This window comes from Betta splendens, chromosome 10, assembly GCF_900634795.4.
Source record: "Betta splendens chromosome 10, fBetSpl5.4, whole genome shotgun sequence".
In the NCBI taxonomy this organism is placed as follows: Eukaryota; Metazoa; Chordata; class Actinopteri; order Anabantiformes; family Osphronemidae; genus Betta; species Betta splendens.
This window is the reverse complement of record NC_040890.2, coordinates 10,081,016-10,098,867: the sequence shown is the minus strand read 5'-3', so window position 1 is coordinate 10,098,867 and position 17,852 is coordinate 10,081,016. Positions and strand designations below refer to the sequence as shown.

General features: G+C 45.9%; 2 protein-coding genes across 3 annotated transcripts; both read right to left on the bottom strand.

Annotated features, from left to right (window-relative positions):
• Nucleotides 1-1,063: 1,063 nt before the first annotated feature.
• Nucleotides 1,064-15,729, bottom strand: ccnjl (cyclin J-like). Of its 2 annotated transcripts, none has more exons than XM_029165413.3 (6): nt 15,024-15,729; nt 14,335-14,446; nt 10,649-10,859; nt 4,907-5,206; nt 4,645-4,804; nt 1,064-4,232 (listed from the first exon to the last, which is right to left on the bottom strand). In XM_029165413.3, exons 2-6 carry the CDS (start codon nt 14,410-14,412, stop codon nt 3,704-3,706), a joined length of 1,278 nt encoding a protein of 425 aa, XP_029021246.1. In that variant the 5' UTR covers nt 14,413-14,446; nt 15,024-15,729; the 3' UTR covers nt 1,064-3,703. The 2 variants fall into 2 exon arrangements, with proteins under 2 accessions (XP_029021246.1, XP_029021245.1); XM_029165412.3 differs by having other exon boundaries at nt 14,335-14,443.
• Nucleotides 15,730-15,957: 228 nt separating this feature from the next.
• Nucleotides 15,958-17,691, bottom strand: c1qtnf2 (C1q and TNF related 2). The gene is made up of 3 exons (XM_029165415.3): nt 17,504-17,691; nt 17,034-17,291; nt 15,958-16,730 (listed from the first exon to the last, which is right to left on the bottom strand). The coding sequence occupies exons 2-3, from the start codon at nt 17,281-17,283 to the stop codon at nt 16,045-16,047; spliced, it is 936 nt and encodes a 311-aa protein (XP_029021248.1). The 5' UTR covers nt 17,284-17,291; nt 17,504-17,691; the 3' UTR covers nt 15,958-16,044.
• Between the last annotated feature and the right edge of the window lie 161 nt (nt 17,692-17,852).

Sequence of the window (17,852 nt, the reverse complement as noted above, 5' to 3'; positions counted from 1 at the left end):
GAAATTTAAAATTAATTAATTACTTATAAAAAATGTGTTGCTTCTGCTGTTATTGGGTCATAAATCTAGACCCATATCACAAATCACCTTCGTGCTTTTTAAAAAGTAATGTAGTGAACGTAAATACTGAGCATTTCTTTAGCTGATATGTTATCAGCGTTTGGATAGGTTTAAAGCTCACGTATGGAGACATTCACAACAAACAGTGCAGGATCAGCAGCCCCCACACCGGCAAAATTCCTGTGCTTCTTTAGCTCCACATACAAAAGCTTACAGGAGGCTGTGAGAATGATCCATTATTACTCTGACAGCCCTGCCTCCACCCTCGCCCCGCTGTTACAGATGGGCCACTTAATGCTACACTGAAGAGCGGGAGGCATTTCTCTTTGTTAACTAAACATTATACATTATATAACATCAATATCTGTCTGTATCTGAAGGTAATTGCAGTTTAATCTGGCTTAACGTGAAGCTTAAACGGCTTAAATGAAACTGTGTAAGAATGTTAAATGTTATGATAAAATATTCTGCCGTGTTGGAACGAGCTAAGCTGAAACCCGGCGAGTCCACTGTGCTGCATCCGACACGTGAATAGCAGCTTGTTTGGATTCATAGCAAAAGTCTTGTCTACGTGACAGATCTTCCAACGCTGAGCGGACTTGTTTACATTAAAATGCCATGAAGACTGAACTCGCCTGCAGAATGAAAAATGCTGCTACTGTTTGTAACATTCCTCGTCTGCTTCGCATAGTGAGAAGATGATAAAATGATGCTTGGTATTTAATTTCAACTAAACATACTAGCCATTTATTTCCATTATCACTGTATGATAATGCACCAGATTTAATGAGATTTTTTTTGTATGTAAAATATAACTAGTGATGAATGTTGGCCTAAAACTTTAATACCATGCTGTATGTGGGTAAGTGGCTTCAGTGTAACTGAACACTTTTTTTTTAATAATTGGTGTTGTACTGACAACATGTGGTCACAGCTGGATGACTGTTAAAGCTCATCTTCCCACATGCAGGCAGGTCTGTTCAGACGAAACACTCCCCTCAAACTCAGTTCACTTGGGTGTTTATTATTTCATGACATATAATGATAATTATTATCTTTATCATTCAGTGTCACTTAACTACAGATCGGTACAAAAGAATATAAAAAATATAAATTGGACGTTTGCGTTGTCGGTTTTTTACCATGACTTTAGACAAGTGTTGTTTGGTGAGAGTGACATCAGCATCTTTTCAAATGCCCTGTAAAACTCTAGCTAAAAGACGAAAGGCATTCAGTTACATCTATCAAAATGAGGTGGCTGCAATATGCAACATACTCGTGTTCAGATCCCACTGCCCTCTAGAGGCGACGCAGCTACAGCAAGTCAAATCCCACAGCTTCAAAAATAAGTTACAAAGAGGATGAACCAGTGGTATACACAAGACAGTGAGGGCTGTGGTCAGTTCAGACAGAAACAAACTACGTATTGCACCTTTTACACCTCAGTGAGAAGTTGCTCATGATCTGAGTAAAAAAAATTTAAAAAAAACTAGATGAACTCTAAGAAAAACATATTTAGCTCACACAACCAGCATTCATCTGGTGACTCACAAGAATCCTCAACTAAAAATGTATTTTAAAAGGAAACCGTAGAAAATAAAACTGTACATAAACGTTAGCAAAACAAAAGGCATAGTGTTGCCGTTGGAGAAGGAAACTGCTCCATAACATTTGGTGACTCGTGATTATATTAGTTTTCTTTTTATGTAGTGTTTGGGGTGAAGCTGCTGAGTACGAGGCAGTGACGTCATACAATGTCCAGAGTTCTCAGCAGAACAGTGTAAAGTAGACTAGTTTGAGTAAAATGTGAAACCAGTGCATCGTGTTTGAGCTTCAGTCGCTGGTTTCACTTCAGTCCAACAATTACTGAACTCTGTTTGTATAAAATCATGTTTTCCTAATCTTCAAGGAAAAATTTGCAATCTCTAAACCTTGAATATCATAAAGTACACACTTTAAGTAGATAATGGATATATTTCTAATCCTCAACACAATTAAATAGTCAACAGACTAATCATTAATACAGACAATTGTTCAATGTTGCCCCAATTCAGTCAGCAGCATCCTGATCATTGTAGATATTACAATGGTAACCAGTAGGAGACTGGCACTGGGAATCTGGATGCGTTTAAACTTTAAGAGGAAGTGAAGATTGCAGCCTTAGAAATCTTGGAAGCAATTACAAGCAACTGGCTACAGATGTGTAAAACTAGTCACCACAAGGTCGCTCACGATGACGCAAACAGACCGCTTCATGCATCCAGTTACTAGGCTGCGAGCAGAGCATGGTCCAGTGATGAAGATGGGGTTATTTCAGACCCCACAGATGCTCCATTAGCACCCACTTTAAAGCATAATAGCACAGAATAATGGGAAGGCCACCAGCACCGGCCTTAGAACCTGAGATTTACAGCTTACAGTTTTTATGAACAGGTACAAATATCAATCAATGGTGTACGTGTCTAAGTTGGTTTAAAAAAAAAGCTAAACTATACAAAGAAAATAAACGAGCGAACATAAATAAAAGATATGGCATGTTTCAATGGCATCATATTCAAGTAATCTTCAAGTCCCTGATACTTAGTGGTTCATGTAAACATTAGAGTAACACAGACACAGAACCAAGAGTTCTTAACAAGGCAGCAGCAAGTTCATATGTACATTACACAACCAACGCCCGCGTCTCCGTCACCACGCCGGTCCAGTCACATCAGTCCGTGTTCAACTCTTTGAGTGGTGTTGGAGAAATTAAAACTCGAGCCCCGGACGGCGGAGAGCCACGATTTCGCCCGATCGCGGCAACTCTGCCACGAGGCTCAACTTTGGAGAAGGGAGCAAAGACGAAACACAGAAGAAGAACTAATAAAAGACGCTACAGGTGTGATCCAGCGGAGGATTCACCTGCTGCCAACAAAACAGGAGATTACTCGTCTCAGCTGAGGTCTTATGTGGTGAGGAATTTCCACAGAGGCCCTTCGCCTAAACGCCACTGGCCTTGGATCAAAGCCAGCTGACATTCAGGAAACGCAACACAACAACTGCACCACCTCACACAGCTTCTTTGTTTTCTGCCGAGTCGCTCTTTTTTCCTTTTCTCTCACTCACATAGCGAAACAAGAAACAATATCAGTCAATGTGACGCTCTCGTTTTTTTTTTTTGGATTAGACATTTTAAAAAAGTATGTCAAGCAGCAAGATATCCTTATCACAGATACTTTGTGTTCTGTACACTTCTAAAATTGGCTCAGCTATCACGCAACTGAAAACAGGCACTGAATGAGGTGGGTGTCGGATCACGCGGCTGCTTTCATCTCATTCACAGTGATGGCAGTCTTATAATAACAAAAACAGCTTAGAGTATGACATCCATTTCTTTTTTTCCAGCATCTCAGCGTTTCATGAGTCAGTGGAGCATTTGTCACGTCAATGTGATGACTTCCACCGGGTCACTTCTGCCTTTGGACCTCTGCTTGCGTTTGAGGCGCCTCTGGGACGGGGGCGGGGCATCCGGGGACGCCGAAGGTGTCGCCGCGCTGACGGAGAGAGAGAGCAGGTCCGTGAGGGGGTGTTTGCGGGCGGGGAGGGCGGGCAGCGCGGCCGCGCGCTCCCGCAGGGCCCGGCGCTCCCTCTCCGTCTCCTGGCGTCACCTGTCGAAGCAGCCGGCCGCGAACGTGTGGTGGGCGCCCAGGTAGCCCCCGCCGTAGGCCACGCTCAGGCAGTGGCGGGGCTCCCCGGCGAGGGCCATCTGCACGGAGATCGGGCCCTGCAGCGGCACCGCGCGCGCCCCCGGCTGCAGGCCGGAGGTCAGACCCGGGTAGGAGGGGAAGCCGCCGGACGGGGTCATGGACGGGTCCGCCGTCAGCAGGCCCATCCTGTGGCCCGGGAGGAAGTCCTGAGACACGCTCACGACGGGCCCCAGAGCCTGGGAGTCCGCCAGCAGCTGCAGCTGGGACAGAGATGGGGAGTGCTGGGAGAGGTGCGGAAAGCCGTCGGGCTGAAAGAGCAGCTGTGGCGTGGAGGAGGAGGAGGTGGAGGAGGAGGAGGAGGCCGGACGCTGGATAGCCGAGACGGGGGAGAGGTGGGAGGTCTGGGGCTGGGACTGTATGGAGGAGGGTCGGTGAGGAGGGGTGGATTTGGTTTTGTTGGCCTCCTTAACGTCATTGTCATGAGCACTGTGGGAGGAAAGCAGCAACAATAAACAATCAGCAATAAAAATAATTATTATTATTATTGTAAACAAGTCATCTATTCAGACAAGTCTTGGCTGCTCTGACGCAGAGCTCGCTGAAGCCCCCCTTTAACCCCCCCCCCACCATTAGTCTCCACATGTGCAAACAATTCTCCTTACGCAGATGCACATAAATAAAACACACCACATCCCACTGAACAGGAAACATGCAGCCTCATTACATCTGCTAAACGCTGAGGCTATTAGCTGGGATTATTACATGGACAGGCCTCGTCACATAAGACAGATCTACGACTTTCTCTGTTAAGGTAGCAGGAATTATGCCTTCCACATTCACTACATCAAGGCTTCGCGCGGAGCCGATCCCCGCGACTTTCTCCAAGAGCGCGTCTTACAGCAGCATGAGTTCGATGCACTGGGTGAGGTGGTCCCAGGTGTAGCCGGTGAGCAGGTGCAGGGCCGTCGTCCAGCTCGGGGAGATCTGAAGGCAAATGCGAGACGCGGCCACACACGCAGCAGCAACCTGGGACGGTCGGAAGCTCAGGAAGGCGTGGTCTATGGGACAGAGAGAGAGAGAAGGCCGCCAGTGATTAGCACGAGCAAGTCAATTCACCTCCCGAACAAAGAATGGGCTGGATCCTGCTCCTCCAAGCCTACCTTGAAGTGACACCTCCAGGAAGTAGTGGGTGTATTTCTCCATGAAAGCCTTGGTCTTGGAGAGCGAGGACAGGGGCCAGCCGTTGTACAGGTCACCCTCCTGCACCGAGGCGTGGAGGTAGTAGTCAATAAAGTGGGCAGGCGTGGGCATGCATAGGTTCCAGTTAAAGGTCTCCAGCAACAGAAGCTCCATTTTGATTAGATCCCGCTTGTTGAGGACCAGGTTCAGGCTGCACATGAAGCCCAGAGAGTTGAGCTGCTCCAGTTTGGGGACCCGGTCCTCCTTCTCCTCAAATTTACCTTGGGGGAGAAAAGAAGAGTCACAACACAGGAATTTAGTGCAATGATGACAAATCTTGTCACTGAAACAGACTTAACACACAACTAGATTATAGACCATAATGTATTAGAAATTGAATTCAAGCCGCTGAACACAAGAAAGCTTGTAGACAGGACATGGTTGAATCATTGGATGGGCTTGTAGTTACTGCATGAGAAACACCAACCAAATCACAACGGTGGATTAGGTCAGTTACCAGACAGGCCTAAATGCCGAACATTCCAGATGCTTAAATGGATGAAGTAGTTTGATGAAGTAGTGAAAATCCGTCTCATAACATATGTTGATTGATCAGGAATCCACACAACGACAGAGGCAAATTTATTATATGCCCAAAATCTGGGGGTAAATCCAAATGTGTAGGCATGAACAGTTTATGGTGGAGCATTTTCACAAACGCATATAAGACTTTTTACAAATGTTTTACATTTAATACCTCAATCTGAAGCCATGTGCACCAGGTTGATGCAGCTTCCACAAACCCAAAAGCGATTACACCAACAGGCCTAGGAAGCATCGCTACAGGCTTATAGAAAGTGGATTATACAGGCCTAGCGCCTTCTGTAAAAGCCAGTCACCTCCACTCCAACGTGCTCGGTCCCTCTCACCCAGGCACATTCTTGCAGACACCACAGCAGTGCCTTCGTGGTGAGTCCCCCTCCCTGTCCTAAGACGTCCTCTTTTCTATAGACACAGCCCGGAGGCCTCTGGGGTCCCTGTGGCCACTGAACAGAGGTGACTCTGCCTCTAATCCACGGCATGAACGGGCCTCAGTGCAAACTTAAAAAAAAAAAAATAGGCCAAGACGGTGTCAGGTTACTCTGATTCAGTCTTCTCCTAAACACGTGTGCCCGGGAGTCAAACACACAAAATGACTCTTAATTAATAACAATTACATCTGTTTACAACTCCATTAGAGTAGAGCAGTTGGGTATTAACATTGCCTGCACTTTGGTGAAAGTCCAATTCAAGCAGCATATATTGATTTGTTTGATTCATGAAATATCTAAATACTTTTTTCTACAAAGACGTTTTTTTTATTAATGCTTAATTAGAAACCTGTCCCTGTAGAAAAAAGTATTTAGATATTTGCTGTTACTTACATTCATCAGATAAGATATGTGAATACGCTGAGGTGCTGTTGGTTGTTATTGGTTATAATATTCGCTAATTCATTTAAGGTCTCTCATCAGATTTGACATTCAGCTGGGAACAACAAAAAACGCTTTCTGAGGTAAATGTCTGCCCCTAATCTAAAACCATGGCAACCGAAATTTCAAAATAAGGGCTTATTGACTTTTCCAAGCTGCAGTTAGACGTTCACGCTGGTTGCCTGACATGCTACATCTATAGTAGCACTTAGCTCCATTTGTGCCCATGCGTTGAGGAGTGGGGGGTGTTTCCTCTTAAAGCGGCCGCTTCATCACAGATGTTGTGACCTGCCTTTAAGCAACGCAGCGCAGAGGGAGAGGGACAGAATGGTTGAGAGAGCACGAGGGGAGGGCGGTGGGGGGTGGGCAACCCAATGGGCCAGGGGGGTAATTAGCAGGGAGGCAGTAATGGCATCTCTCCAGCAGCACAGGAAGCAGAGGGAAACAGGGCTGTTTACACCCACCAGGGCTCGTTCCAACGCCCAGTCCACACGCGTCCCTTTCTTTAACCCTCGCATCCTCTGGAAGCGGCCCGTGTCTGCTGCTAGACGGCTCTGTCCACACAGACGCCGCCATAAAATGCCGCCAGCGCCACCAATCTCCACACAGCACCAGACGCTTTGATCTTGAGAGAGACAGAACAAGTCAATCTCCTCATTGTGCTCTGTGATTACTCTCCAGGTTTACTACTGTGGCTGAGCAGCCACATGAATGACACGGGAGGTCCCAGACGCTTCGGGAACAAAACCAACAGCCTCTGAGAAACCTGCAGGGGTAGTGTAATATAGCACAGATAATAGACACAAAGTAAGTACTTCACTGGCTTCTGTGTGTATTGTGATGTTGCTTTGTTTGCCCACTTAAAAAAATGCAGAATAATGAAAGATGGAATATAATGAAATGGGTAAGAGTCAAATCCAAAAGGCTGGTGTTGCAGATTGTGTAATGATCTTAAAGGTGGACCTCTCTGTGACACATGTGAGCTACATGCAAACTGCATCACTGCCTCTTGTCAGGAAACAGGAAACATACATACCTGTCCTGTGAGTTCAGCCTATCTGGAATTTAAGTGGCTGCGTGATCCTATCTTTCCAGCAAGTGGGGACAGACAGACGTCACAGAGGCCGCCTTCCTATGAGGTTAAAATCTACACCTCTCCGTTTTCACTGCACCCAAAGGTGACTTTGTGATGGGCAGCGTTCGGGTAAACACGGGGGGGTTAAGGGTCATGGGTGAGGAAGAGGTAAGGCTGGGATGCAGGGCCTCTTTCCAGGTGTGCTGTTATCGCAGGAGGTGGGGGTGGGGGGAGGGTGGGGAGGGGAGGGGAGGGGCAGTTAGGAAACCTGAGAGCTGCTCTCCGTTTTACCGGCAACAAAGAAATTGAAAGCAAATGTAAAAGTGACAAAATAAGATGAAAGGAATCTTCTTTCAGTTTAAATCATTTCACGTTGGGTTTTCTCTTTGAATGATTTTCTTTCGGGCCTTTTTTTTCTACCCTCTCCACGTACTGGGTCGTCTTTCATTGGGAGGGTGAAATTAGTCACAGCTCCCTCACAGAATCAATGTGTTACCACCCCTGGCCTTGGGGAAGTGACATTGTAGGCCCAGGCTGATCCTTGACCCCTTATGCTAATGCCTGGGTGACCAAAGAGAACTCCAGAAAAAGTCCATCAACCGAGGGTATAAAGCGTCCAGGCTCATGCTTGATGAGGACTGACACGGGGAGGGTGTGGGCAAACAGAGCCTCCAGCAGTAGACAAACAAATACCAGTAAATTCTGACAGACTTTGCTGATTCTAATGAAACAACGGCTCGTCAACAAAAAGGGCAACTGGCGTTGGGCAGAATCTAACAATGGTTAGTGTGTGCAAATCCAAACCCATATGTACGTCTCCCCATCATTTATTTAATTATGAGATCACCGCATGAAAACGGTTCCATCAGAATTAGTGTCAAGCCTCTGAGAGGGGGGAAATAGTGAGTCGTCTGTTATTCTACAATAGTGGGACCCTGCTGGGTGGGTCAGTTCTAACATGCCCCATTTTGCAGACCACCACCTCTCCCTCCCTTTATACCCTGTTTAACATCAGCAGCCAACCTGCCTTTGAAGTAGTGCACTGCTCGCTTCCCAACCCCCCCAGGGACGTGGGGCTGCTTTTACTGGCCGCCCCGTCCCAGGACTAAGTTGCTCTGCCTGACAAGGTGAGAGAGTGAAGAAGATGCAGAGCTTAAAGCAGAAAAGTAAAAAAAAAAAAAAAAAAAGACACCAGTCGGTTAAGTGGTAATGTGGCAGTGGAGCAGTGCCCCTTCGGTAGGAAACTGGCTAATGGATGATATTGCAAATTGAATCTTAATTAAGGTGCTCGGGTGCAAAAAATCCATAGGTTTATCACAAGGTTGCTACAGCAACCATCTTTCCTTTAGCAGTGTTAGCTCACGGCAAGTCTCTACCCGACACGCACACACGCATGCACGCCTGCACACACAACCTCCACCCCGTGGTCTCCGCTCCCCTCCCCCTCTCGGGGACGGGTCTGGCTGGCTAGCAGTCCAGAAGACGGGCTTTTGTTTGAGGCCTGACTCGAAGAGCATATGGCAGGTGCCCCTCAGCACACAGTTCCTCCCCACCCCCTGGCTCTGGAGTCTATGTAAGTGCTCTGTGTGGTCAATATGACTGAGCTTTTTGTATGTTTCACTGGATGCTCTTTTTTTGTTTGGACACCCCCGAATCGCTGAATCAGGTCCACTGAGCCAAAAGGATCAAACCACAGCGCACAGCTGAAACAGCACAAAGTGGATCATCAAGAACATTGGATATCCATAATCACTCAATTATAAAAAGCAAAACAAATACACACATAAAACACTGAGACAACGGAAAAAAAACAGCCATACCATCAAAGATGCATGTGTGTCATCAATTATCATAACAATTAGCTGCCGGAATATAGCTGAGCTGAGACTTCAGGGTGCAAAACTGCCAGGAAGACTGATGTGATCACTGCAGGACCTCATGGAATGTAACACAATAGAAGCTAAGTTCGTGGAGTGGCTCCACACGGAAATATGCGTAAACAAGATATAGCTTCGAATTTTCCAGATTGCAATTTGAGTAACTTGGTTCTGTGCAAAACTAAAGCGTGTTAATAAATAAATAAAGCATCAACGAGCAAAAAAAAAACTCTACATCTTACTCTTTTAAATGAAAAGCAATTCATCCACACGCACAAACAAGAGGCCAGGAACACACATTCACAATGGTGTAACAGGATTAGGCAGTGACTGCTGAGAGGCACAAAGGAGGTAGCGATTAATTAACCGAGCGCGGAAGCCTGAAATATTTAAGGAAAGACAATGTATGTGGCTGTCAAAGCCAGGCACAGGGACCTGGGGAAGCCGCTCAATAACTAGGCCAGATTCCAAAGCACCTCAGGACAGATAAAAACCCAAGACTACTTTGAATCAAACGCCCTTTCATGCCTTCATCAATCATGGCAGGAGCTCCACCGAGTCCTGGAGGAGTCAGAGGCAGAAGAGCGCCGCAATCAAAAGAATCAATAAAAAATGATTTCATCTGTTTGAGAGCAGGAGTGGAACCTCTGTCCAGGTTGCTTTAACAGTATTTATACGTGTCCGTGAGCCAGGACTCACACGCGTCCTTGTGCTTCTCACGAGACTGCTTTTAAATAAAACCTCTTTCAAGTCTCTTCTTCAAATTTACCCCACCGCAGAGACTACTGTGATTGCACAGGTGGCCTGCACTCAACTACACACGCACGCTCCCAAGCGAGCGGGCCCCGTTCCAGACTCCCACTTTGATGGCATCATTAGTCTAATTACCCATGATGCCAAAGGCTGCATTAATGCACAGAGAAACCTCACGGCCTTTTAATCATCAGACGGGCGCGGAAAGCAGAAGCGCCGGTCGAGCTCCGCGGCTGGAAACGAGGGTGCACGGCGCCGGCAGCCTTGTTTTTCAGCCCAGTCTGCAGCTAACGGTAAACTGTCATTACAGGTCTCCTGAGCGCATCTCAAATTAGCCTTGTTGTAGGAAGTGCTTCTACCTAGTGCGTCCACACACAAACCACAGTCACGGAAACTTTTTTTTTTTTTTTTTTAAAGCTCACAGTTGTTCGGCGGCTGGTTCTCATTTAAAAGGTGCACAGACAATAGAAAATTTTCACTCTAAGCTGGAAAAGCAAAGTTGGCTCATGACACATAGACAGAAAACAGTGTTGAGGCGGGACTTACTGGCAAGAAGCAGACAGGAAAGGGCAATGACGTATAGCTGCTTGACTGCCACGTCGTAGTGGTCCATAAACAAGTCCAGCAGGTACACGGCCAGGTGGCGCGCCGTCGGGCAGAGCTGGTAGCGGTTACTGAGGATGGCCAACAGGTCCGCGAAGTAGCGCCGCATGCCAATTTGTGGAGAGTGGGCCCGGTAAATGGGCAACTTCAGCTCCTGGATAAGAGAGGAGAGGAGGAATGAGAAGGGGGGGGGGTAAAAGGCAAAGTGATGAGAGGAGCAGGGTGGGCAGGAAGCGGTGATGGAGACACACGGGGGGTAGTGAAGGATGCGCATAATAATGGTGAAGCACGCATGTGTCCTGCTGCTATGAGGAGAGGAGCTCCAATCGAGCAATAGACTCAATTTAACAATAGAAATTGTTGATTGTTTCATCTCCATCTCAGTGTAATTGAATTCAACATTGCTTTGGCTCATTTTGTTTGTTGCAGGGGTCTGAATAATGAGGGTGGTGTGTGTGTGTGTGTGTGTGTGTGTGTGTGTGTGTGTGTGTGTGTGTGTGTGTGTGTGTGTGTGTGTGTGTGTGTGTGTGTGTGTGTGTGTGGAGCGGTTCCTTCAGTGGAGGCTGAGTGGTAGATAGGATTAGGTTTCACCCGACACATCTCCTATTCATGTTCAATTAGCTGCATGTGTTTCAAAGTGGATGAAAGGTACTCGGGGACATTAGCATTGAATGAGCCTCGGGTGTCCTCACCAGCATCTACAGAAACAGGAGAGCGGCGGCTCCAGTAACACGCTCTGCCTCAAACAGAAAACATGAAAACATTTGGCAACTCATTCTCCAGTTACTTCTTTTGAACTTAAGCTGCTTATCGCAAAATGTTTTTGTTTTTAAAAATATTTTTTACTCTCTGTACATTAGCATAAAAGCAGAGCTGCTGGGTTTAGTAGGAGATTGGGGGATTGGTGGAATAATCTCTATTGGTTTGAACAATGACGCGCGCTTCCATTAGAATGAAAACACATCGTGTTATGACTGTTGTCACGTTCCTGCCTTTAGGGTGAACAGGCTCAAACTGACGGCGAAGGCTCAGTGTTTTTTGGGAAAAACAAGCAAACACAAACAGTCAACTGTTTATCCTGAGCACAACTGAAGCAATAATACTCAGACTGGCACTTCAGTGATACCCACAAATAAACAGGACCCTCCTCTAATCCACGTATCGCCACTCCACCCCCAGTGCCACAAACACGCATAGCACCCAATCCGCCCCAAACTCTCCTCTCCTCCCACTGCTGCCGCTGCCTCTGGTCCATCTGTCTGTCTGGGGGTACAAGAGCAGCAGGGGAACGGGGGGGAGATGGCAGGGCTTTTTTTGGGGGGGGGGCTTTTGGAGTCTGGAAGGGGCTCCGGGGGGGTAGGTGCTTTGTGATGGAGCCATACCATAATTAAGGATTCCACAGCTGCCTTCACCTGATTTGCATGTCTGATAATTTGCCACATGCTACACACCGCCGATATCTCCCACATCAGGGCATTATCACTGCAGCGAGCGTCATTAAGGCTGGATGAGGCTGTGGGGGAGCAGGCGCCATGCAGGAAACCAGAACGCTGTGCTGAGACGACTCTCACACACACACACACACACATACACATCTGACACCAGATTCACCCATCTTTTCCATCAATGGATATGTTTTTCTCATTTTAAATCAACTGAGGTTACGCTAACTGCCGAGTACAGAGAAAATCGCTTTGGCATTAATGACTTAAGCTATGAATTAACATTGAAATGGTCTGATCTGGGAGCAAACAGAAGAGCACCTCATTAATGCACCTCAGTGTAACAACACTACAACCACATAATTAACATATAATGGAATTAAAGTCTCTGCTAGGAACAAAAACACAATATGACCCTGAAATGGTAGAATTCACAGCAAACAGCTGCACTGGGTTGTATTTGAGCATACCACTGCATCCTAAATAAGGTGGAATGATAATAAACAAGTCTTAAGTCTCCCTTAAAACCCAACTTGGACGTCTTTTAACTCAAGATTTTTCAGTTTGCTTCAACAACAGTATATTTAACTTTATAGCACTTTACTTTTATCCTCAACCGTCTGATTCAGTTTATTTGGAGCTTGTGTGTAATTTTATACTCTCCACAGCAATCTGTCTTCATTGCATCTGTATGTGTCTTGTGGTTTTATAATGAATTGTCTCACAAAAAGAAGCTCACAATATTCAAAAAAGGCATAAAATTATTAAACTAGCTTTGTCCTTATAGTTGTCTAAACGTTGCCTGTCAGCTAATTAATTATTGGGCCAAACGCTTTTATAAGCACATATTACAGGTCTATAAACGTGACAATTCCCTTTGTTGAAAACCAAGACAATCTGTAAATGGCAAAGTTAAACAATGCCTTTGGCAGCACGCCCAGAATCATTTAATATCTTTGTGCAGGTCTTCTGTTAAATACCATTGTGTTGAAAATCAATTTCAAAAAGCCCAACACTGTGCAATTTAAAACAGTTGTGGGACAGAGATACAGTTTGTTGTCCTTGTACAATAAGGGCCCTGCATCTCACAGTATATGTTGTGGTGAGTCATACGTTTTGTGTTTCACCAGAAATGCTAATGTAGCCAGCTCAAAACACGACACTGATGCTATCTGTCTCTCTCCCACAGTATCTGAGAAAAGAGTGGGCGTGCTGTAGTTTCTCGCTCTGTGTGCCGATTGTCAGGCCGCTCACTCTGAGTCAGAGTCTGTGCAACATGAGTAAACTGAAGAAGCAGGCTCACCAGCATCAATGCGCTACACCTAGTGACACGCGGAGCCAACCTCCGGCGTGTTCACACAGCCGACGTCTCGAACCTGACCTCTATTCCTGTGCCTCAGTGAGAAGCTGGCAGGAGAGACCCAGCGACGTGCCAGTCTAGTGACAGATGTCTCCATTAAAGTGACACCAGGGAAGAAATATGATCAAGCTTCGAGGTTAATTAAGACACTCTTAATTAATGAGCCTTAACTCCTCCATGTAATCTAATTTAGATCATGTTTAAGTAGATAACAGCAGAGGGCAATTTTGCGTTTCTTCAGAATATCGAACAGCACATCTGGAGCCTCGTCACACGTCTGCTGGCTCAGACTTCACGGTGCTGAAAGTTAGGCTTTTATTTCGGATTTATCTTGTAACTACTTTGCTCAATTAATTTATGATTAAATAGAAATGGAAAAATGTCCACTGCAATTTAATTGAGTTCGTTTTCCACTTACTTTTCTTACGATTACAACAATTAATTATACTTAATAACAGTGTGCTTTGATAAAAGAGCAACAGAACAGAAGTAGTGACAAACAACAAGCAGTGACTTCTTGAGATCTTACTTATGACTCTAGATTAGCAATTAATCAGTCACCGTGTCTGTTGTTGATTAACTTTGTGTAGCTCTACTAATCAGTTAATTACACTGTCCTCGCAGCTTTAATGACTTGATTAATCTAATCACACCAACTGTTGTAACTGGCTGCTGTTTTATTCAAAGTCACCACAATACGCTGTTTATTTGATGTGTAAATGACAGTAAGACTTATCAAGTATATACATTTAATTTAACTACGTTTTTAAACCCTACGCACCATGAACACGTTAAGGCTCTGAAATGAACGAATGAACGGGACTCACCTTGATGCGGAGGGACTGATGGATGTCTGCAGCTAGCTGTCCTTTCCACCACTGCAACTCCCTCTCCATCTTTCCCATCCAGAGGAGACTTCAATAAAACAAGTTTTACCTGCTGACACACACCCGTCCAAAACCAGACAAACACTTCAGCACGGCGAAGAAACGCGCAGCGGTAAATATTTACGGACAAACAGCAAGTAGAGGAAACGGGCTCCTAGGATTTAATCGAGCATTGTGCTATTTTGGGGGAAAAACCAAATGATGAGAGACACAGAGGTGTTAAAGTTTCTCATCATCCTGCCAGTCGCACGCCAGAGGTCCGCGCAGGCCATTTTCTCTGCTCGGGTATTTAAATGGCTCGGTTAAATGCCCGCTCGACCACTGTAGCGCAACATGACTCCAACGTCGCCTCCAACAAACGCCTCTGCGGAAACTGTGCACTTTAAAAAAGCGAAACACGAGCGAATCCCGCACTCTCAAAACGCGTCGGCACCACGAGACAGCGTCCAAACAGCGGGGGCTACACAAGTTAACTGGCCACCGAGCCGCGAGCAGCCCCTCGCCCAAAAAGACGCAAAATAAACGGCACAATGGGGACTAAGGCTGCAAATCCCCGCAAAAACGCACGCGGTTCGAGCCGAAGCGCCGCCGCCGGGTGAAGGTCCCATCACGTTACATGTGCCACTCACCGCTCCGACGGGAATGCCCCCCAGACCCCTTTGTCTCAGTCCGACATCCTGAACCGGAGAACTCCTCTGCGGCTCAACTTTGACAAAGCGCCGCTTTTGATCCGGCGAAAACGCAGGACTCGAAGCCGCGGACAAGTTCGCGAAGCAGCTGCCGCCGCGAAATCCCGACCGCGAGGGTTTTACTGAGCCGTCGCCCCGAACTGCTCGCACTTTTTCCAACAGACTCCGCTCCGCCGTTTTCTCTCCGGTGGCTCCGCTCTAACAAAGTAGAGTCCTCGGCTGCACCAGCTGCTGCTGTTGCTGTGCGAAGTTCGTGCGCCCGACGTGAACGTCCCTCCTCCTCTGTGGGAGTTGTAGTCCTTCACAGGTCATCCACGGAACTACAAACACCCACGCCTCGCCTAAATGAAAAACGTCTTTCTGTAAGAATATGTTGGTTGATGCGATTATTATTTATTTAATTTATCATCTTTAAACACATAGAATTTGTCGTATATGAATAAAACCTTATTTAAAGGTTTTATTCATATACGAGAGTCACCATATTGAATATTTACAGACTATTCTTACAATGCTGTTGTTATTTGCCTTTAAACGTTTTTGTTTAGTTTTTAGATTTAATTTTGTTTCATTGCTTACAAAGTTGATGTCAATATTTTAAATAATCATTTTTTTATATAACCAAAATTTTCCTCGCTTTTTCTCTTTTCTTTTTTGGCAATTTTACGTCTTGTTTATTTCACAGTCACTAAACTATCTTAGTTTTAAACTTAAAATGTGGGAACTGAACTTTGTATAGTGCATGAGCCCCACAAATCATTAATGCGAAAAGGCATAAGCACCATCAGGACATAATCAGTCTTTCTTGTGGTATCTATTTTAACAAGCAAAAAAAAATTTTAAGTACGTGAAAAACAATTAGTAACTGCTTGGAAACATTTTGAAAGCTTTTATCTGTGTAGCCATCAGAGTGGAGAGCCATCAAGTCATTTCTAAATGTGTCCACGTCTGCCCCCTGGTGTCAGAAGTGCGGAACCACACTTGCGTCCTCCGGACTGACTGCCTTCAAACTGTCATTCTGGGCATTAGCGTTTCTGTCTGCTTCACTAAGGAAGTCGTGGTCAGCGTAGATGAGGAAGCCAGTAAAGGTGCTGTCCGTCCAGAAAGGGTCAAAAAAGAGTCCGTTCTGTTCAGAGTAGAAGATCTGCAGCCAGACCTGGTCTGACTTCTGCAGGTGGAGGACGGTCGAGCCGGATGCAACATCATGGTTCCCTGTGTTTGCGTCAAACGTTTTGATCTTGTACTGTCCGTTGTGCACCAACCCGATGGCCAGGTGCTTGTTTGCCAGAGTGATATCATAGGTGAAATAATAGACTCCAGGGACGGCACAGATGAACTTTCCGCTGCTGACATTGTAATGACTCCCCTCATTCAGCAGGATCCGGCTGAAGCGGATGGGCATTCGCTCTTTAGGGTAGCTCTTGGTCACCGCCACAGAGAAGGCCGAACGGGCTGCACCGCCACAGTTACAGCCTCCGGGAGCTCCTTGCTGGCCCGCGTCACCCGTGTCTCCCTTCTGTCCTCGCATTCCAGCCCCTCCGGGCGTACCTCGGAGCCCCTTCAGGCCTCGAGGTCCAGCCTTGCCAATGACGCCGTCACGGCCTTTCACACCTGGCTTGCCTTGGTTCCCTGTCCTGCCTGGTTCCCCTGACAGCAATGAGGAAATTATTAGTTTGCATGTTCTACAACTGAGCATTAAAACATACACGTTACAGCTTATAAATAAAAAAAATAAATAAATAAAATAGGTCCTCAGTCAAAGTTATAGCACAATTGCTACTATAATTGCTAATATGCTTACACAGTTAGGAACATACCAGGTTATCGTAAAGTTTATCAAGTGCAAATATGCAATCAATTAATCATTACTTTATTTATTCTGGCGACTGGTTCAGCAGCAGTGAATAAACACATCTTAAAAACAGATTCAAACTCAATAAACCCAACTACCTCTTTCTCCCTTTTCGCCCTTCTCCCCATCCTTTCCATCGGGGCCATCTTTTCCAGGAGGACCCATGGGGCCCATGGTCCCTGGCGACCCAGGGGCTCCCGGGTTTCCTGGAGGCCCCGCTGGGCCAGGCAGGCTGCAGACCAGCTGGGAGGACGGGACGGTGATGTTGCGCCCTTTCTTGGATGGCAAATTCACAGACTCGGAGATGACGACCAACAGCAAACAGAACATCAGACGTATCTGGAGCATGATGTTCACTGTGAAGCCATGAAAAGAACCAAAAGTAATCAACGGCAACTTAAAAAGTGCTTTTGATGAAAAGAGTCAACATCAGTTTGCAAAATATGTATGTGAAAATTATTTATGTAACAGCTGACAAAGCAGAGCAACGTCATCTTGACAGTATCTTCTCGTCTCTTTTGCAAAGGGAGTGTTCCAGATGTTTTAGAAATGCAGATAAACAACTCACCAGTTGACGAAATATATTTTTAGCGCTATCCAAGTCCTTTTCCTGAGAATATCCAAACTGTCCAACAAGCTTTTCCAATAATCGGGTGAGGCAGCATTCTCCAAGAGGAGCACGGCAGAGAAATGTGCAGTCCACTGAATCGCACTCTAATACATCCGCCCTGTTTAAGCAGCTACGCTGCCAAATAAATGCTTTCACCATGATGTCATTATGTTCAAGTCAAGATGTATCACGTCACAGTCATTGCCGGGGAAACTGGAACATTGCTGGACAAAAATTCATAGTTATGCATTTTAAATACTACTGAATAAATATTTTTGGGATCCACAGAATAACAAGCTCTGCAGCC